Raw genomic sequence first — 21,716 nt, 5'->3', positions numbered from 1 at the left:
TAGGTTTTTGCATTTCTTGAAATACATATAGAAATTTTGTTTTGTTTTGTTTTGTTTAAGACAGAGTCTTGCTCTGTCACCGAGCTGGAGTGCAGTGGCAGAATCTCGGCTTACTGCAACCTCTGCCTCTTAGGTTCAAGCAATTCCCCTGTCTCAGCCTCCCAGGTAGCTGGGACTACAGGGCACGCCACCACATCTAGCTAATTTTTGTATTTTTAGTAGAGATGGGGTTTCACCATGTTGGCCAGGGTGGTCTTGATCTTTAGACCTCGTGAACCACCTGCCTCGGCCTCCCCAAGTGCTGGGATTACTGGCATGAACCACCACACCTGGAGAAACATTTCTTAAATAGAAATGAAGTCAGGTCTTTATTGAGAAAAAGTTAACTCTGACTTGGCTGATTGGGTTGACTAAAAGGACTGTCTTTGCCAATTAGGTTATAGGGTGGGTATTTTTCATAAATTAAGTAAGTAAAAGCTGGAGCTTCAAGCTTTCAACAAAACATATTTGAAGAACAAAAATATTTTATTAAAAATTGTATTGACAATGAAATAAATAATACTTTGATTTTCCCAATTCTTTCCGAATAATTCAGGTGACTCAAGATGCTCTTAAGTGAAAAAGTAATGGTTGTAATTAATAGTTATTTGATAAGTCTTGGAAAAGTACTTTTGGATTTTTTCCCAGAAATTGAGAAAGTAAATGAACACCTCTAATGATTGGGTAACAAATGCTTTTGCAAGTCAAATCTTTTCCAATTCTTTGCTTTTGTCAATTTAGAAGAAGATCAATTTAGAGGAGTTATCAGCTGCCAGATTATTAAAGATAGTGTTTGATGATAGATTGCTATGTGATTACATAAGTTAGAAGGTGACTCAAGGGATAAAACACTGTAGTACACAAACTCCTCTCATTTCCCTCTATTGATTTATGGGAACAAGATTTTTTGGAGTTTACATCTAAAAATATAGCATTAAGTCAATATTCAATCATTGATACATAAATGAATTATCCTAAAAATGATAAAAAGCCTCATTCATCTCATTTAGAGATATATTTATTTTAAAAATAAAATTTTTATAACTTACAGTTATTTATCAAGACTTATAATATATTTATTCCATTTGACCAATTGGGCTGATAATAATCCTCAACCAAGAAAAGATTTTTTTTTTTTAACAAGGAGCTTGAGAGTAACAGGAAATAACATTTCAAATTTTAATGATAAGTGTGATAAGGGTGATCAATAAAACACTTTAAAACTTAAATATATTACATTAAATTCTGAAGGAAAATTGAAATGGGAATACAAATTTAATGAAAGATGCAGAATGTTAAAAAAGAGATTATTCATATATTTTTAAGTGAATGATGATGGTATCAAGTTGTTTTGGTATTTAGAATCTATTGAATACATTTGAAAGAGTGATGTAATAATTTTTTTTACATCAACATTGCAATTTTCTGGAAATCACATTCTTTCCAACTTTGTTTTTTAAACTTATGATAAAAAAATTTAGCTGTCAAATTAAAAATGTGCAAGGGGTCATATATTTTTCAAAATGTTTTTAGGGTGAAATGAGAAAAAATTATTTTGACATAAGATATGCAAGTGCTTCTCTTCTAGTTCTGTATCATGAGGGCTATTGTCTCCTCCTCTTACAAGAGGTTTGCTTAAACTTTATGATCCCTATCTGCTGGAAGGAGTTTCCATTTGGTTTCCACATTTGCTGCATTTGAACATCATCCTCAGCAGATACCTGAACTGAGGCCACTCTTGATGTTCCCGAATTCTGAGTACATGAAGGTCACTACCTCTGCCAGGGGCTTCTCAGAATAGCATCTTCCTATGGATTTTGAATATACTAGTTTTTAATAGTATTTCTCTCTGCTACTTTTTTTTTGTTTTTTGTTTTTTTGTTTTTGTTTTTTTTTTGCAGTAATGAACTCTGCCCCCAGTGTTCTCTTTCCCTCTGTTAATCCTCCATTCCCTTTAGAGAGACTCATTTGAATTTCTAACTATTTACTCTCCTTCTCATGTGGGTGTCTTTCCTTTTCTAACTCATAGAGTGAATGCAGCATCCGGATCTGAGCTACTTTTCTGCTTTTACTTCCCTTCACTTTCTGACACATTCTTTTGTTTTTCCAACAACCTAATCTAGATGTTGGTATTTCCCTGATTGAGAGAAATGAAATCAATTAAGTTTTGGGTCTGTCAAAATATTTTATTTCTAAGATATCTTATCCACATTTGTATTCCTAAATTGGATATTCCCACTTAGGAGGTATTTTCCCATCTGACCAACAGCTCATCTAAACCTAGATATAATTATTATTTTGTCTACCTTCTCTTCAGTACATCCAATCTTTCTGTGCCTTCCCTCAGAGTCCTAATTCATGCATTTCTCCAGCATGTTCTGTTAAGACAAAGGAAATACTGCATCCTCACTTCCAAAAACTTTCCCCTGAGATGGTTTATCCAGTAATCTTTCGAATAGTTCGTGTTGAGCTCTGTGGTCTTTTCCTGTGTTCCGAACTCTATTATTAAAGTATTTTTTAAAAACCCAACAGCAATTACTTTTATTATATCTCACAATTTTAAGGGTCAGTAATTTGGACAGGGCTTGGCTAAGTGATTCTTCCATTCTGTGCAGCAACAACAGATGTGGTATTCAGCTGGCAGATGGCTTGAAGAGTACTAGATAGTGGTATTCACTCACACATATGGTGCCATAGAGGGGATGGCTGGAAGGCTGGCCTCAGCTGAGAGTATTGATAAGGATCTTATACATGGCTTTTCTAGCATCACATTCTCAGTTATCAAACTTCTGATATGGAAGCTCAGGGCTCCCAAAACAGTGTTCCAAGTTCCAAGATGCCTGGATGGAAGCTTCAAGGCTTTTTATGAAGTGGCCTTGGAAGTTTTAGGACATTACTTCTGCCAAATGCTGGCTTCTATTGGTCAAGGAAGGCATTAAGACCAGATTCAAGGGAAGGGGAATTAGAACTCATAGAGAGATGTCTCTGTAAAAGAAGTAGAAAAGAATTTGTAGCCATCTTTAATCTACCCCATCCTGTCAATGCTATCTGCATTTCATGTAACCCCTTTGCACAGATGAGCTACTCTACTACGTCTGACTACGGAGTTTCTATCCAAAACTTTAGGGAAAGGTCTCACAATATTTTCCTGGCTCCTTCTGAGGAACTCATGCCAGTTTACTTTTTGAGAGTTTACCTCCTTTCTGATAGATTTCACTGGGTTGCAGTCTCTCTTTTTCAGATTGACAGACAATGAAAAACACATTTTTTCTTTTCTAATTCCTTATGCAGAGAAGTGAAACTACAAGCATCTCCTTAGCCCCCTTTTAATCCCTTTTCCTTGGTTTTTAAGATCTTATTTTTTTTTGTTTCATATCTACCTAGTATGCATTTTAAGAAAATGTTTGTCATTCAGCCTCAGCCTATCTTCTTTTATTTATTTTTTTCAGTCTTTCACCACTCTTCTCATGATATTGAGTGAGGCATATTTTTGAAACTTTTCCAATGTCTTCTTGATTTCCTGAAAAAACAAAAAAAAAAAAAACCACCTTGATTTGTAGAGACTGTGTCAGTTTGAGGCAGTTACTAAGGTAGGAGTAGATAGGAAATTCCTATGATGCATGCAGAGGAGGAAGCAGAAGCAGGCATGGAAAGCCCTATTGCAGGTCTGACATCTGAGAAAGAAAAGGAGGAAGGAAAAGACTCAGACAGGGAATCAAGCCAAAGTCCCCTGTTGGAGGAGTCCCCTGTCACACAGTCATGTTGTGCTCAGTTATAACTAGGAGTAGCTTAGGGGAAGTGTGGCCTTGGCAAGAACACAGGGCATATCCAGAGGGGCAGTTGCAAGGCCCCCACTCACAAGCTTAGGTTACCAACACATAGTGTTAGATACGAAGGGAATGGGAAGCCAGGATGGAGACCCACTCTCCTATTTGGCAAAAACTGCTAATGAGGCTGGACAATAGCCTTACCTTGAGGCTTCAATCTCCACTAGTCCAGGTGAGACCCTGCCTACATTGAAGGAGATGGATTTCCTGACCTTCAAAAATCGGACATCGAATTCAGAGGGGTCAGGGCCCAGCTCCTCCCTAGACCACATAGGTAACCTTAGTCAAGTCTACATCTGTTTCCTCCACTATGAAATGAAGATTGGACAGATGACTTCCGAGGTCCTTTCCAGCTCTGACAAATGGTGATATTTAGGGCCTTGAAGATTTCAGTGGAGCCTTTGATCTCATATCTTTCCAGATTTACACTGTAAAGGATGCTTACAACTTTTCTTTGTCAGAGATCTGATTCACTGAGACATATCTGAGGTGTAATTACTGTATATATGTGTATAGACATTAACATGAAATTATTCTCAGACTTAAATTGTCTAATATTAGCAGCTGATTGCAAAAGACATTGGATTTGAATTGTTTAATGTAATGCTAATTTGCTTCAAGTGCAAACACTAATCAGGAACATTAGGTAATTATCATTTAGGTACAGGACCCCAATATATGAAATCTGCATTTTCATGTGAGCATTAGTATCACATGTGTAGCTGCTTACGGTAACAGTGGGAAGAATTCTAAGAAGTGTGATCATTACAGGGATTTGTAGTGACAAATCTTGGTTATTAATTTTACATTTTGTTGAATTTCTAATAAGAGGCATCTATCAAAACTTAAAGCATAATTTTTGTATTTAATGTAGTTTGATTAAATACACACTTTATCTTAGACTGCTATATCTAGATTAGCACGTTGTGCATGTGTGAGGAATTTCATAAATTTGAATAAAGAAGACAAAAGGGAGAGCCACTTACCTTGAGCCTCAAACCTCCTAATTTTAATCATTTTACAAACAGGGAAACCAAAGTGTAGGGAGCTTAACTGCACAAGATCACAAAATTATAACTGCTTACAATTTTATTTAGTTTCCACCTGGCAGCTACCTTTAGAAATCCTTTATATATATTGACAACCTTAAAAAATGGGCACAACCCCCTTAAAAGATAGAAATTGTTATTTACACCATTTTATTTATTTATTTATTTGAGATGGGGGTCTTGCTATATTGTCCAGGCTATTCTTGGACTCCTGGACTTGAGCAATCCTCCTGCCTCAATCTTCAAGTAGCTGGGACTCATAGGCACTTGCCACTGCAGCTGGCTTATTTTTACACCACTTTATAGGGGAGGAAACTGAGGCAAAGAAAGACTAAGGTGCTCCAAGTGTTGCTCTTAAGTATCTTTTCCATAACACCGGTGTTTAATTAAAAATAAATTTCATTTTAATGTTTTAAACTGGCAACTGAAAGCGCATGGGTGGCTGCTTAGAGCACCCAGGTCTGGAGGTCTTACTTTCTTGCCTGAGGCCCTTGAAGGTTGCTCTTCTCAGTCTCTAGATCCATTCTTTCTAGGAGAAAACTTGAGCTACTGGTATTAATTAGCAGGAAGGCATCCTTTATAATCAATGAATCACATGCTCCAAGGCAAATGGCTGATGATGAAGTGGTTTCAAGTTACACGAAAACCTTTCCCTCAGAAATTAGCTAAACTTTTCTAGAAATAATCTTTGTATCTTTTTTGTTAATGAATCTTTCATTTGCTTTCCTTCCTGAACCTCTCTTCTTGGTCTTATGTTCAGTCATTCCCAGACCCTCTCACCGCTAGCCTTAGGTTCTTCAGCCTTGATGAGTATAGCATTCCTCACCTAGTTACCCACCCTTTGACAGGATTCCTAGTGTTGCTATTTCGTCTTGGCCTTGCCCCCCAAGCAGCAAGCTATTGGAGAGAGCAAATGTCCAATAAAAATATCCCTCAAGCAGTAAACTACTGTGAAGCACTTCTCTTGACTTAACCCTTGAACCCATCACTCAGCTGGAGTTCACCATTGGCTAATAGCCATTCAAAATGAGCAAATTCTTTGGTCACAGCTATAGCCACTCATTGGTTTTCAATTTGATGGTTTGTTAATTTAACGGATGGTTTCTTTTCTCATTAAGAACCAGTAGATTCACAAAATGGTATTTGCTGAGCTCATCAATGTTGGGAGCTGATTTTCTGAGGGACTAGGGCAAGGCTAATTATGGCCTATGTCGCAAGGGCCTGAAATTGTCCCATATCTCTAAAATGTAGCTTAGACCTCTCCCTAACTGATACCTTTCCCAAAGCTAGAACCTCATTGCCCTCACAATGGGACAGTGGCTAGGGGCAGGAGTAGATTTCATGGTTGCTATTAGGAGCATGGGCCCACTGGTGTTCCATTAAGATGAGCAGAGGGTAGAGGTGGTGAGTAACTAGCTAACTTTTCTCTCCCTTCTTAGGCACTGGTGAGAAAAATTGATGCCTCAGACAATATCTACACCACAGAGTCCACCACAGGGAACCTGTTCAGCCTGACCCAGGAGGGGGCTCCCTTGTGCCGCATCATAGCCAAGGTGAGCTTCATGATTAGGGGTCAAAATGGCAGGCCTGGGGAAGTACGAGGAAGCTCGCTTGTTCAGTGGGAATAGCTGGCTCAGGAGGTCTGTCTTGGCCCCTGCATTAGCTGCCGAGTGACCTTGGGAGAGTCACTTATCCTATCCGGGCCTTGGTGTCTGCATTTTTATTAGGTGGCTAGCCCCTCTGATTTCATTTCTTACTTGAGACAGAAATCTGGTGCCCCCAGAGCCTCTATCTTCTTTCCTTATGTGGTATATGTTATAAATATCAACCATCCTTCTCCATCTCCACATATCCTTCCCTTCCTGGCAGCTGTGGTGTCCCTGAGGTCCATGGGACGTGGTGATGTAGTGAATAAAGAGATCATCTGGCATGTGGCATTTTGGGTGATCATTTGACCTTATATGGCTCCCTGACATCATGGTTGTAAGACATGGGATGTCTCAAACCCAGTTCAAAGAAAAGTTTATTTCTCCATATAGACTTGTGTATGGTTTAAGCTCTATCCACATCTCTTAATGCTGCTGCTATAACAACCTATACCCCATAATAATTAGCAGTAGCATTATCAGGAGAAAGAGGAGGAACAGGTCTACAACCATGACCTTTGCCACAAACTCAGAGGTTTGTTCTCTGGGTGCCCTTAGTCTCTTTTTATGTCCCCTTAGAATCTTGTAATTCTGCCTATGATCCTTGGACAAGCAGGAGGAGAATCTGGGTCCTTTATTGTTTTGTCACCAAAGATACTGGCCAGTGTTCAACAGGCATCAAGACAAGATGGGGTCTGAAATACACTCAGTCTCTGCCTAAGCTTTCCTACTCCTCCCAAAAAAGGAAGCTATACAATTCTCTGAACAAAATAAGATGCAAAGATGTGCTCACGGAGTACGAGAAGGGAGAAGAATGCAGGCTAAACTACAAAGCAGACTTGATTTAACGAATGCTTCTCAAGTCTGTTGGCATGTTTCTCCTTTTAAACCTTCCTGTCAGTTTCTTCCTCTCCTAGGCTGAAGAGGAGCCCAGAGACAGCCTCCCTCTCTCCTCTGGCTCTCTCTGTTGGTTGGGTCCTACATTCTGGCCATGGACTGGGGTGGTTGTGGCTGTCCCAGGTGCTTGTCTGAGGAGAAAGAAGAGAAGGCACAAGGGCATAAGTCATGGCCTTCATACCTTTTGTCTTTGTGATTTGAATGTCCTTCTCTCTTTTTGCCACTTGGAAAACTCTTACTCAGCATTCCACACTCAATTCTGTATTCTTCTTTATTGCTTTCCAGACACCCTCCCACCTGTGGTGTCTAAAAAGAGTAGCAGGCACTGTCTCAGCACTTACCATATTCTATTTTGTTATGTGTTTTAAGCTGTGTGCTTTTCAAGGACAGAAATATCTGAATCATCTCTGTGTCCTTTGTGCCTAGTGCAATCCCTGCACAAAGTGGGTACTCAAAGAGTTTGTTGAATGAGAAAGTTACAAATTCACAGATCCAAAATCTTTGAGAGTTGGGAGGGAACTGAAGTTCATTCGACCTTCAACTTCAGTAGGGGTTTCTGAAGGGCTGTTGAGTATCCAATGGGTCATCCTGTATCCAGAAACAGGTTCACTGGGCATGGAGTATTTTAAATAGACCCCCTTATTTCCCTTCTCTCATGTCCCCAGTTCTAATGCAAGTTCTCAGGGTACTACACTCTGAGATATACAAAGCTAGTATGGTACTCTCTAATAACATTTATGCTCAGACTAGATTCATATGTATTGGAAGAGAATTCACATATGTTTGACTCTGTTATATTTCTGACACTACACCGACAGGGTCTCATGTAATTGTCATGATTCTGTGAGGAGGGTGGTATTAACATTTTGTACAAATGAAGACACTGAAGAACAGAGAGATTAAATAACTTGCTGAAGAGCATATAACTATCAAGTTGAATTGCAGGTATTCAAATTGTGAACTTTGATTCCGAAGGATTCATTGCACTTAAATCATATGCCTGGGAGTAGGTCTAGGATTTGTGAGGCCAGAATCTTTTAGAATTACTGGGGCCTTACTTAAGTAAAAGATTATAGAATTCCGAATTCCAAATTATTTAGAAAAGTGGGTTATTTAGAACGAGAAAATAATTCAAGAATATTTCTGGAAGGCAATTTTTTATTTTTTAACCACTTTTTTTAAATTATTATACTTTAAGTTCTAGGGTACATGTGCACAACATGCAGGTTTGTTACATATGCATACATGTGCCGTGTTAGTTTGCTGCACCCATTAACTTGTCATTTGCATTAGGCGTGCCGCCTAATGCTATTCCTCCACCCTCCCTGCTCCCCCCACCCCATGATAGGCCCCAGTGTGTGATGTTCCCTGTCCTGTGTCCAAGTGCTCTCATTTTTCAATTTCCACCTATGAGTGAGAACATGCAGTGTTTGGTTTTTTGTCCTTGCAATAGTTTGCTCACAATATTGGTTTCGAGCTTCATCCATGTTGCTACAAAGGACATGAACTCATCCTTTTTTATGGCTGCATAGTATTCCATGGTATATATGTGCCACATTTTCTTAATCCAGTCTATCATTGATGGACATTTGGGTTGGTTCCAAGTCTTTTCTATTGTGAATAGTGCTGCAATAAACATACATGTGCATGTGTCTTTATAGTAGCATGATTTATAATCCTTTGGGTATATACCCACTAATGGGATCGCTGGGTCAAATGGTATTTCTAGTTCTAGATCCTTGATGAATCGCCATACTGTCTTCTGGAAGGCAATTCCATACTAGGTTGGTTTGCAGGAATTCACCTACATGAGAAAGTGATGCCAACCACATTAATATATCCCACCAAACTAAAACAAAGCATGCATCTCACACTCAGCTTCACGGCTGGATCTGAAAAATGCCTGCAGCCACTCCAATACTACATTAGAGGAAGACTAAATCAAAAAGGATGGTGGTTTTCGTTAATTACAATGGGAGTTGTAATTCATTAGCTTCATGGTTAACTTGTCCCTGAACTCGGCTTTAAGACACTTAGAGCAAATATAGGCAACTGGTAGCCCTAGGACCTCAGAAAGGTCTTTTGTTTCTGGTTTCCACTCTTTCACTTGAAATATGACATCACCATTGGAGACAGAACCAGCGATCTAATTGGTAGCAAAGTTATGTCCTTCAATAGACTTAAGATGCTAGTCACAGGAAGATGCCCCAGCAACAGTGATTCCCAGTGCCTACTCTGTATTGCAGTCCCTCAGAGAGTTTGTGGAAAACCCAGATACTTGTGCCATATCCAAGATTCTCTGGGGTCCTTGGGTAAGACCTGAGAATCTTCATTTTAACAAGCTCTACAAGTAGTTCTAAAGCATGGCCAGACTCAAAATCACTGATCTAAGCCCGTAAAGCAATCTTAATAGTAGAGCAACATAAATCCTCATCAACTCTTGTGAGTGGAGAAGTGAGTTATATGTAATAGCAATAGCTAACATGTGAGTGTTGCTGGGTTTTGTCTTTAATGCATTACATACTTCCTTTCTTTTAAATCACAAAACCATCCTATGAAGAAGGTACCATGTTGTTACCATCAATAGTTGAGGAAATGGTTTAAGGAGCTTATTCAGGATCATACAGCTGACAAGGGGTCAAGACAGAATTGATCCCCAGTCTCAGCCTCTTTAATTTTAATTCAGAGTTCATGGTCCTAAACACCACAGTGGTGACTTCTGGTTCAATCCTTGACCCTTCAGGTCCTTGAGCCAAAGTGTGACTCAGGAGTTCTCAATCCTGGATACACAATCGAACTCTTAGAGAGCTTTAAAATTTTTCGGATTCTGATTTAATTGGTCTGGAGTAGGTCCTGGGATGAATATTTTAGCTTTCCAAGTGATTCTACTGTGCTGTGTGGGTTGAGGATCTCTACTCTCTTTTGGGAGTCATTTAAATGTATTTAACCTGAAGAGCTTGTAGTGGTGTTGGGGCAAAGGGGATGAAGGAGATAGCATTGGATCTGTTTTCTCCAGGGATTCTGTGACTCAGACATTTAACTTAGTCAAGAGAGTTGACTGTAGATTTTTGTCTTGGTGCTGTTGGGGAACAGCGAACAGCTCCAACCTCTGAGCTGAAACTGACTTAACGTTAGTTTGATGATTAACTCCAAACAGTAAGTAGCTGAATTTCTTTTGGAACAATTACCATTTTTCCCATTCAAAATGAGTTGCAAACACATGCTGGGTTTGGGTTCTCTGTGTGGATCTGAGGTAGTCTGGGTGGGATAAGGACTTCTTCTGAATGGCGCGTGGGGTCTGAAGAGATTTTATGTTTTGTAAAGAATGGGCCTTAGAAATTTCCTGGGAAGGAAACTTTGCTTGACAGTAGCTCTGAAGCTCTGGGTGTTCTGTTTCAGGACCTGAGCACTCAAGGTCTGTTTCCATGTGCCGCTTGATATAGACAGCTCCTACCACCTGCCAGAATTTGAGCTTCACGTTCAGGAAAGCAGAGAGGAGACATGTATTTGGTTGTAAGCCAAGATGATGTTTGGCCTCCTGCAGATTTAGTCTCCTGTCAGGACCAGGCCTTAACTCCAGTTAAACATTAATCCCAAACATTTCCAGTGGTAGAAACAGGGGAAAAGGCCTGGGTTGGGACGAGAGAGCAGCTCTCATCCCAGCTCTACTGCTAGCTCACCGAAGGTAGTTGGCCAGACCACTGGGGATTAACTCCTCCTTGGTACCTTTGTGGCCTGAGGATGCTGGACTGTATATTTAAGACACCTTCCAAATCTACCATGCTGCCTGGCTTTCCCATTGTTTTCATGGGAAAAGTAAGGTTGCAATTTTACTTTTATCCTACTCCTTTTTAAAACAGAAGGCTAAGGTGAACTATTTGCCACGTTTAGTCATCACTTCCTACACTTCTGTCCACAGGCTTCTCAGCTGTTCCATCACCTCCTCAGCTACTCAGGGATCTCCCATGCCCCTAGCACTCCTCTGGGCTCTCAAGAGCCATGACCAGGAGTTGTTTAAAGATTTGGAATGATCATTTGATTATTTACATGGGCCGCACCCTCCAGAGCCTGCCAAGAGAATACTTGAGTCTTACTGAATATTAACAACAACAATAATAATTACTATTTATTGGTGGCTTCCTATGTGTCTAGGCCCTGTGCAGGGACTTTCACACGGTTGTTGTATCTTGTCTACATGACCCCTCTGAGAAGTGTATCAGTGACCCTGTTTTACAGGTTAGAACTCCAGGACTCACAGTGGTTGAATACCTTGAGCAGTTGACACTTGAAACTAAATTTGTCCAGCTCTGGAGTCAGTGCTATTTCCATTTCAGCAGCTCAGTTGGTTAAAATCTAGAGTCTTTCCCTTTCCAGGCAAAACCCTGCTACAACAAATCTGTCTCCCTCCTAATCAGTATTTCCTCTTTTTCTGCTCCTGGTCCACTGCACAGTAATCAGCTTGCTTGCTCTGGGTATGAAGCTGGTGGAGGTCAAAACTGGGAGGCATTGGCAGGAGCTGGGGACAAATGGGAGAATATGAGCTTTCTGAAGCCAAAAGTGATCAACTCTGATGATGATGGTTGTGATGACAACTGTAGTAGCAGTAGTAAAATAAATTTAGTTTTATAGCGCTCACTTTGTGCCAGATAATGTTTTAAGGACTTTATACAAATAACGTGTTTTAACCTCCCAATGATCCTCTGTGGTAGGCAGGATCTACCCCCATTTTCCAGGTGAGGGAGCTAAGACAGTGAAAAGGTCCAAAGCTAGTAAGTGACTGAACTGGAATTTGAACCTGGCTGTTTGGCAGCAAAGACTACGCATCTCGTTACTGTTCTGAACTGCTTCTCAGCAGCCCCTCCTCTTCTTCTTCCTCCCACCTCTTCCTTCCCACTCTCTTCCTTTCTCCCACCAACCTTCCATGCCCATTGTTTACTCAAGCATGATGCTGTGCTTTCTATTCACCATCTCATCTGATTCTCCAACAGTCTTTTGATTTGTCATAATTATAATTCCCATTTTGCACATGAAGAAACAGAGTTTCAAAAAGAATATAAATAATGTATTCAAGGTCACACATATGAAAGCAGAGCTGGGATTTTAACCAGGTCTACAGATTCCAAAATCTTAATCTCAACCTTCTGATATTTCAGGTCTAAAGGATGAAGTAACAGAGTGTGGAAGCAGAGAAAAAGATTCAAGGAGGACTTCCATCTTTCCAGCTCATCTTTTCATCCATTTTTCTGGGCTGGAAAAGGGAGTCCTTCCTGAATCTTCTCTCTGGGAGAAGATGGGAGACTAATTCCTCCTATAGAATTACTGTGTTTGGGTTTCCAGTTCTGACAGTGATGCAGGAGCTGGAAGTCCCTGGCATGCCCTGCACAGCATCCTCACCTTGGGTGCTCAGTAGATGTACCCAGTGTTGTGACAGTGTGGGGCAGTGACCTAGTGGCCTTCCTCATCCACCTCTTTGCTGCCTGCTGTTTTGTTTGTTTGGGTCCTTCATCTATCTTAGCTGCCTCTGGGAGAAAACATGGGCAACCTGTCTGAGGCTTGTCCTCTCAGCTTCTTGGGTTCCTCTGAAGGCTAAAAAAATAAGCCCAGACCTCTCTGTGATAATGGTGGCAAACTCCATCCCTTCCCCTGTGCAGGGCACAGAAAACTCCTCTGGGCTTCATGAAAATTATCCCCCCCCACCACCAATAGCTCCTCTGTTATTCCTTCCACCACCAGCCCACACACCCCATAAGTGATCTCTTCCCACTTTATGACAGCTCATCCCAAATCTCTCTGAATAATTCATACTGTTATGTGGCTGGGCTTTGAGCCCAGAGCTTTCTATAAAATTAAACAAGCTTTAGCCAACAATGTGATTCTGCTAGCTCAGGCCATTCCCAGCTTCACTCCAGGATGAGTACTGCACTTGGTTCTTGAATGGGGGCTCCAGAGTGGTCCTCAAGACCAATCCATCTTATTTCCTCTGTGGCCTCCTTCCTTCTCTCTCCTCCCACATATCCTAGCCCTCAGGGCCTCCTTCATGAGGAGGTGAGACATTCTTCTAACCAGGAAGTCTCACATAGCCTGACCCTTACACACTCTCCAGAACCAGGTTCTAGGCCTTTCCACATGCACTAACTCAATTGCACCCTCAACAGCTCAGATATATAACTATCATAGCCCATTTTTAGCCAAACTTAACCAGGAGGAAAGCCAGGATTTGGACCAGAATCTCCTTCTTTCGGATCCAGGAATCTCCCCCTCCCTCTCCTGGTAGCTAAAAGTGCTAAGAAGGCCATTTTTCACAGGCTTGAGAAAGAGGTAATGAGAATCCAGTGCAAATGCATGCAGAGGCTTAAATATAGTTGTGCTGGGCTCGGTGCCTCCTGAGCCAAAGGAGGGCTGCCACATTCATCCTGGCTCAGGCCTCATGCGCGTTCTTGGCACTGTTTCTTCATTGTCTGCTTCAGATGTAAATGTCTATCAATCAGTCATCTCTCTCTCATCTATCTACATATATGGAGAAATAATAGTTATACAATATGTATGTTTAAATATAAGCACACATGTATATAAATATATATCCATATATATGAATGTATATTTACATCTGGAGGAAGGCTAGAAATGACCAGCAGGGCTGGCTGAGGTGAGCTTAGGAGTTCCATTTCTTTTCTTCTCGTTCTAAAGAGTAACTTGGTTTTGCTTCAGTGACTCTCTGAGGTCTGTATGTAGAATCCTCTTGCAGATGTCCCAGGAACTATGGGAAAGTAGGAAGGCAGGAGTAAAGGTTGTGGAACAAGGAATCAGACGGGTAAGTGTCTGTCTCATGCCAGACATTTTTACTGAAGTAATTATGTGCACTTAAAATCAGAGTGGTTCTGTCTTGACCCTTCTACAACTCCCTACCCTCCAAGCACGTTAGGGCTTCTGCTCTGTATTCTTTTAACCCTGCACCCCCAACCACATGTCATTGCCCCTCTACCCAGCTTTATACCAACTTTTAAAATCATCTGCCTTCTCTATGAGTTTATTAAGGATGGGACCATGAGTTTATTAAGGATGGGACTGAAGCAGTCTTGCTCAATGTCCAGCGTGATGTCTGGCTTATAATAAACCATTAACATTTGTGAATGCGTGAATGAATGTACTAGCCCTAAGTTATGCCCTTTCACACCAAAAGAAATGAGGGGAATTCAACCACCCCAAAGAGAAGTAGGAATATATAAGTTGTGATCACTCTTAGTTGATTATAAAATGTCAGAAATTATGAACTGCTCCAGAGTTGGGTATCTTCATCTTGACCCCTGAAGTGACCAGCAACAAAACTCTTAGAATGAAAAGGGCCCACGAGCCTATCATTGTGGGATGGAGAGGGAGGGAAGATCTGGGATTGAGCTAATTTGGTGAACCTGTGCTGGGCTGTGTCTTCCAATTGTCCATTCATTGTTTTATCAGCCATTCACTGCTGCATCCTCAGCATACATGGAACTGAGCCTGGCACATAGTAGGTGCTTTTGTTGTCAGAATTCTCAAAAACCTGACAGAGGATGGTCTTTTGCTGAACTTGCCTTCTTCCTGTAACATTTTGCTTAGTTTTGGGAACTGCTACAAGGAGGTTAGTTAGACCCAGGAGTGATGAGGTTAAAGGCTAGTGCCCCGAGGGACCCAGTTCAGATCAGTTGCTCATGCATTCTTTACTGCTGCCAACCCTAGGCACCCTGCCAGCCTTCAAGGAGGGAAAGAGGGAGAGATCTGAGCAAGGCTAGATGTGGGATATCCAATTCCTGCCACTCTAAATGCCCCAGTTAGTGTTGCCACTGGTTTGCTTGGCACCTTGATTAGTCACTCTAGTGATCTCTTGGCTCACTTTGCTCCCAGAGCTAAGGTTGGCTCCAGTGATTATTATGAGTAAGTCTGACTAGTTAGCAGGGCACCTGGACAATGAGCTCTGCACTCCTAGATTCTTGCCTGATGGTAGACACTTTACTGGAAAGAAGTTTCCATAACAGCTCTCACAAAGGGAAAAGGACGTATTCACTACACTCAAGAGCTGAGATGATTGTTTTTAAAAGGGTTATACACACACACACACAAACAGGAGTAAAGCAGTGAAAATGAAAATGATGATGTGAATATAGGCTGAATTATTTTACCCATCTGGATTTCAGTTTTTTCGATCAAAAAATGGGAGGAAATGGTAGTGCTCATATAAATGAAACCTTTTTTTTGCCTGCCTCCCACAGCAGTTGGAAGGATCCGAGGAATAGCCTGGTGACTGTTAGCAGAGGGAGATCTAGTCAGTTCCTCCCACCTGCCTCAGTTGGTTTTTAGGACCTGTTTCCTGTGACTCCAGGCCTGCTCTATGGGGGGTTGCTCCAAGGGAGTTGCCAGTTGTTTGGGAACCCTGTTGAAGGGTTCTGATCGCCAGCCCTAGCAAATATGCCTGCCTTGGCCCCTGGCTCCCAAGCCCCAGAAGCATTTATGGTATCCAATCTCCAGCTTGGACTATAAAGGGTAACATTATTTCTGGAACCAGCATTTCTGGGTAGCATACATGTAAACATGTGAGCGTAAGTGTGTTAAGTGTGTGCGGGGCGGGGATTGCTGGAGGCAGGGAGGACCCGAAAGCATATCTGGCAAATCAGGGATGTCACTTATTCTTGAGTTAGCCCCAGACAAGGTCACACAGTAATAACATGATGTGATATTTCTTTCTCTTGGCAGGAGGGTGGGGTCGTAGCACTCTTCAAGATTTGCCGGCAGGACACTTTCCGGTGCTTGTACCCCCAGGCGCTCCGCACACTGGCCTCCATCTGCTGCGTGGAAGAGGGTGTCCACCAGCTGGAGAAGGTAAGGACAGCTGGCTGGGTGGTGCCTGAGCTCCTCAAGCCAAGTAGGGGTGAGGGCTAGGCCTCATGGTAGCCATCTGTTCCTTTTCATTGAGCAAATGCCCTGAGTAGTCCTTTTCCCAGGCACCATTTGGATAGGGCTGCTGGGACCTGGACTATGGGAGCTGGCGAAGAGGTGAAGGAGATGGGGACTGAGGAGCCTGAGCAGGAAAGGCAGGGCTCAAAGGGACACTCAGCACTTCCTAGGTGGGGTGACAACTGGGGAGACTGCTGTGGGTGGAACATGGTAGAAGGCAGGCAAGTCAGGGGTGGTGCTAGGGTTCAGGGTGGTTGATTCTTCACCCACAGCAGGCCTCCTGAAGATGGAAGAGGATCCAGATCCTGGGGGCATAGAGTGGGCAAGAGCAGGGCAGCACTGGGTGCCTGGGAGAGCAAGTGGGACTCCTCTTCACTAAAGACCAGTGGGCTTGGGTGAGGGAGGTGGAAGCCCCAGTCCAAGTGCTCGCTGGGCCAAGATGGCATGGGAGTAGGGTGGGGTTAGAGAAGGAAGGCGGTGATCAGACAGGCCCTGGTGCCTCTGCTCAAGCCTGATCTATGGTGACATAACTAATTCCAGCCACCCCTGACCCCTTCCCTGGTTGTGGGGCTGAGGCTGCTCCTCTACTTAGACATGTGTGAGTCTGAGCTTGTGGATACGCTCTTGGGGACTCCAGCCAGGAGGGCTGGGTGGCAGGGGCTGAAATCTGGGGTTCCCCAACCAAGTTTCCAGGAAAGATGCTGAAAATTCTTATAGAGAAGTGGAAAGGCCTGGTGTGTCCTGGTACTATGGTGGTACCTGCAGGATTTGGGGGAGGATCTGAGTCTGTTCACGTGAGCTGGTCTAAATGGGGACAGGGGCCAGCAAACTGCTATCTGTCCTCTGCCTCCATGTCCCACAGTCTAGTCCTGGCAGCCCATATAACTCTACCCTACCCTCAGTTTCTTCACTTTGGTCTGGACTCCTAGACAAATGGTCATCTTACTTTTTACCCTGCCTCCTTCCAAATCTACTCAGATTATCGGGACAGGGTCATAGAATCATGAACTTAGAGATGCTCTTAGCTAAGGATGGAATGTGGATAGGGAACCTGCTCATTTTACAGATGACAAGGCTACAGGTCAGAATAGGGAAGTAATTTGCCAAAGGTGACAGAGCAAGATAGTAGAGGAGCTAGTGCCAGCTTTTTAGACAGAGTGCCCTCTTCCCACTGGGTTGGAAGTTTTCACATCTAGTTGCTATAAGCACTAGATTTGAAGGTGAGAAATCCATGCTTACTCCTTCATTGTGCTACTCATTGGGTAGCAAGGCTCTGAGGAGAGAAGTGACTAACTCAAGGTCATCTGTCTACTAAATGAGAGAACCAAAAGCCAAATCATAAGACTGAAACCAATTACAGTTATCTCTATTCCGGTGGCCTGTCTGATTGTGTGAGCACAGACATGCTATGCGTGTGCTCTCTTATATGGCAAAATAGAGGAATGGGGAGGGTGGTGAGAGAGAGAGGGAGAGACAGATGGTAGACTTGATAAAGGAAATACATTGAGCATCCTCAACTTCATGTTCGGAATAATTCCCTCCCTTCTCCTTGGGGTCAGGGGTGGCTGGAATTAGTTTTGTCCTTCCTTGGATAGTGTACAAACAACCAAATAGGGTTTGTTTCTCACCTTTCCTGTCTGGTTGGCAGGGAAAATGGGAGGAGAAGATAGAAGGAGCTTGGGATCACCAGCTCTCCGAAAGCAGCAGATTGTATGGCTTTAGTGAGCTTGCAGTGCAAAAGGAAGTTTTCAATTCAGGGAAGAAAAACAACAGGGTTTTTCGTTTGTTTGTTTAGAGCTGAAAACATGTGCAGCTGGGACAGCTGGAGGCATTTTTCCTTTCACCTATCTGATGCTGCTCAAATGCCAGAGTGCTTTAATGTGTCTTTCCCAGTACAGATGGCCCAGGTCCTAGCCTGGGATTCAGACCCTGCCCAGTTGAGCAAAAGGAGAAAGAGATGCTCATAGTCTGGGGGGTTACTACGTGCCAGGTGCTGAGCTAGTCCACTACATATGTCCTTTCATTAATGCACCAGAAACTTGTGAGGTGAGCACTATTAGTATCTCCATCTTAAAGATAAGGAAATGGAATCCCAGGCAGTTTAAGTGACTTGCCTAAATAACATAGTAAGTATTGGAGCCAGAATTTGGACCCACATCTGCCATAGTCCAACACCCAGTGTGTGTCACGACCTCGCTAGTTTAATGGTTACTCTGAGAGCACTGAAAAGGTCCCTGCAGCTTAATCCCAGACCACCTTGCTGTTCCTGGCCAATGTGCTAACCCCTCACACCCCCAACTGGCATAGGGGATAGTAGCTTACCTGGACATTTCTCCCCTCCAGGACAGATTGCTTATAATACATAGACTCTCATGAAATATTTCCTCTGTGCCAGGCACTGAAGAGGAATAAGACTTACCCTGGCAAGGGCCCCTGAGTGATCAGAAATAACAACTACATTGTATGGCAGTTGTAGAGCTTGCAAAATGACCCCGCATGGAGTCTAATTTCATTTGATGCTTGCTTCAGGTTTGAAAGTGTCCCCACAGTATGGATGAGAAAACTGACATCCGGAGAGGTGAAATGACTTCTTGTGTGAAATCATACATTATGTAATTCATTCATTCTGCAAATATTTACTATCTGCTATTTGCAAGGCACTGTTTTAGGCACTGGGAGTATAACAGTGAACAAAACAGACAAAACTCCTTGTCTTCATGGAGCTTACATTCTAGTCTAGAAGATAGCAAGTTATGGTCCATGGGCTAAATTCAGCCTGCTATCTGCCTTGTCTGGCCCATGAGCTAAGAATGATTTGTTTTTTCATTTTTAAATGGTTGGAAAAAAAACCAGAAGAAGAATAAAATTTTGTGTCCCATGAAAACTTACGTGAAATTCGAAGTTCAGCCCATAGTTTTATTAGAACACAGCTACACTCTTTTGTTTGGGTGTTCTCTATGTGCTTTCATACCAAAACAGCAGAACTGAATAGTTGCAACAGAGAGCATATAGTCTGGAAAGCCAAAAATATTTACTTTCTGGCCATCTGTAGAAAATCCTTGCCAAGCCCAGTTCTAGCAGGTAAGGAGGATGTCATGACCATGATGAGAGGAACAATAACTAACATATATCAAATACTTGCTTTGGGCAAGCACTTTGCTAAGCCCCTCCTTTCATCAAGTCATTTATTCCCTGCCATCCTGTTACATCCCCACTGCTTACAGAAGAAAGGGAGACTTAGAGACACGAAGCAACTTGCTCAAGTGCACACAGCTAAAAAATGGCGCAGGCAGTAATGTAATTCCAGCTTTGCTGGGCGAGAGCCAGCCTGGGCTGTTAACCATTTTGCAGACCCAGGACTCAAAATATGATATTGTGAGGCCACTGTCCATGCTCTTTTCCTCCATATCATGTTGCTTCCAAAGTTGTGAGAAGTTCTAGAGACACCTGTGAGGGCCTTAATCTCCCCCACTCTCCACCTATGTGCCCTCCCTGGGTCCTGTCCATGCTTGCCACCCTCTGTGACCTGGGCTGCTCAGCCCTGCCCACAGAGGCTCTGGTGAGGTTGGCCATTGTCAGTGTTGAGGATGGAAGATGGTGAAGACCAGGCACAGGCTGGATTGTAGAAACCACAGAGTGACAGGTGAGTGAAGGTGGAATGGGGAAGTGTGGTTCCCTGGGGCTCTTGCCAGCCACCCACTCACTGGGCATGGTTCATGGCCTAATTAGATCACATCAAAGTTCTAGCCTTCCCCTCCTGATTTACTAGCCTGGCCTTCTCACTGAGGTTCGCTTAATTAATTGGCAGTGAGAAACGTGCTGGATTTGGTGAAATTCATCTCTGTTGTGTGGCTTCCCCCTCCTTTCCTTCAACCTTGAAGAGGTTCATTAAATCCTGCACAGTCTCCAGCGGAGTTGTGGGTCTAGACAGGTCACTGCATCCATCCCAGTTACTGCTGTGTCATGCCTGAGCCTTGCCCGGTTTGGGGGACTTGTGTGGTCATAGATTCAGTCATGGTCTTATTCACTTACTCACAGGAAGTCACTTCATCTCTGCTGCTTCATTCCTTCTGTTTGCCAGTCAGTCATTCACTTACTTTTAAACTCACTCAAATTCCAGTGCTTTAGGACGGTGAGGCAAGAGCATTGCATGAAGCCAGACTCGCCTGGGCAATATAGCTAGACACTGCTTCTTAAAAAAATAAGTAAAATAAAATAATAAGTAAACTTACTCACTCATTTGTTCTCTCACGAAGTCCACCATTAATTCACTCTGTGAATTCCTTTTATCATTGAAGCAGCCTATTACAGTGGGGAGACCGGGAACTAGAGTCAGGCAATCCTGAGTTTGAGCAGATTTTTCTCACTGTGAGCTTGGATATGTTATCCTGGGAGACTTTCTTAGCACAGTTTCTTGATCAGTAAAATGAACCTATAAAATCTTCCTCATGTATAGTAATATGATGCTTGGCACAGAGTAGGCAGTGAATAAATGGTGGCTACTGTGATTGTGGCAGGTACAATGCTAATCACTGTGACTCTGAAAATGAATGGAAGGTTAGGGTCTGGTGGGGAAGGGAGGGCTGGCATGTGGGAGAGGGGCTGGCCTGGTCAAAGTTGCAGTGAAGTGCACACATGGAGAAGCTGGGTGTGGTGGGGGGGATGAGTCCTCACAGCCTTTCCCTTTAACAGACGAGGAAACTGAGACTCGGAGACTGTGTTTCCTCAGTCCTGAATGTAGGGCTTGGATGCAAACCCAAGTCTGGCTGATTCTAAACTCCTGCTCTTTCCTCTGCTACCTGGGGAGAGCTGGTCCTTCTGAGGCAAGGACTGCAGAGGGATGACTCCCTGGGAGCTGAGTTCTCTGTGTTGGCCTGGGCAGGGGCCAGACATGGACACCCACCAAGCAGGGATGGAGGCAAGATGCCAACACACAGCAAAGGCCTCTCCACGAGTGTCTGACAGGCCTTTTGAGGCCCCATTCTTTCTTTTCAGAGCTGTCACGTGGAGGTCTGGTTCATCCGGGCTGCAGCCTCCCCACATCTTAAGCTTCAGGACATCTGTCCTTCCTTCCCTGTGTCCTCATCTGACATCACTCCTCATTCCCAACCCCTGTGCTGGGCTCTGGAGAAAAGACAGGCTCCCTGCCTCCCAGGATAGCTGATGGGGAGAGGCCCAGCAGGACAGACAGTGGTAAGGGCTGTCCCGTGGCCATCAGAGGCTATAGGCAGGAGGCCCCACCTCTGGTGGGGTTGCCGGTGTGGGCAGCACCAAAGAGGCAATGAAGCTGGTCCCAGAAAGGCCAGGGAGGAGCTCCCAGGCAAGCCGGAGGA

At 43.2% G+C, this 21,716-nt stretch overlaps 1 protein-coding gene across 5 annotated transcripts in view; it reads left to right on the top strand.

Moving 5' to 3' along the window:
• INSC (inscuteable homolog (Drosophila)) overlaps window positions 1-21,716 on the top strand; it is a 132,994-nt gene that overhangs the window by 73,955 nt on the left and 37,323 nt on the right. For 2 of the 5 annotated variants that reach the window (XM_011999554.1, XM_011999557.1), the window contains exons 6-7: window positions 6,355-6,468; window positions 16,183-16,308. In XM_011999554.1, coding sequence (XP_011854944.1) covers window positions 6,355-6,468; window positions 16,183-16,308 — 240 coding nt within the window. Of the gene's footprint in view, window positions 1-60; window positions 166-6,354; window positions 6,469-16,182; window positions 16,309-21,716 lie in introns of all 5 variants that reach the window. The other 3 variants (XM_011999555.1, XM_011999556.1, XM_011999558.1) reach the window with 3 other exon arrangements.

This window comes from Mandrillus leucophaeus, unplaced genomic scaffold (assembly GCF_000951045.1).
Source record: "Mandrillus leucophaeus isolate KB7577 unplaced genomic scaffold, Mleu.le_1.0 Scaffold599, whole genome shotgun sequence".
In the NCBI taxonomy this organism is placed as follows: domain Eukaryota; kingdom Metazoa; phylum Chordata; class Mammalia; order Primates; family Cercopithecidae; genus Mandrillus; species Mandrillus leucophaeus.
Note: the sequence above shows the minus strand (reverse complement) of the source record. Positions and strands in the feature narration are given on the sequence as shown.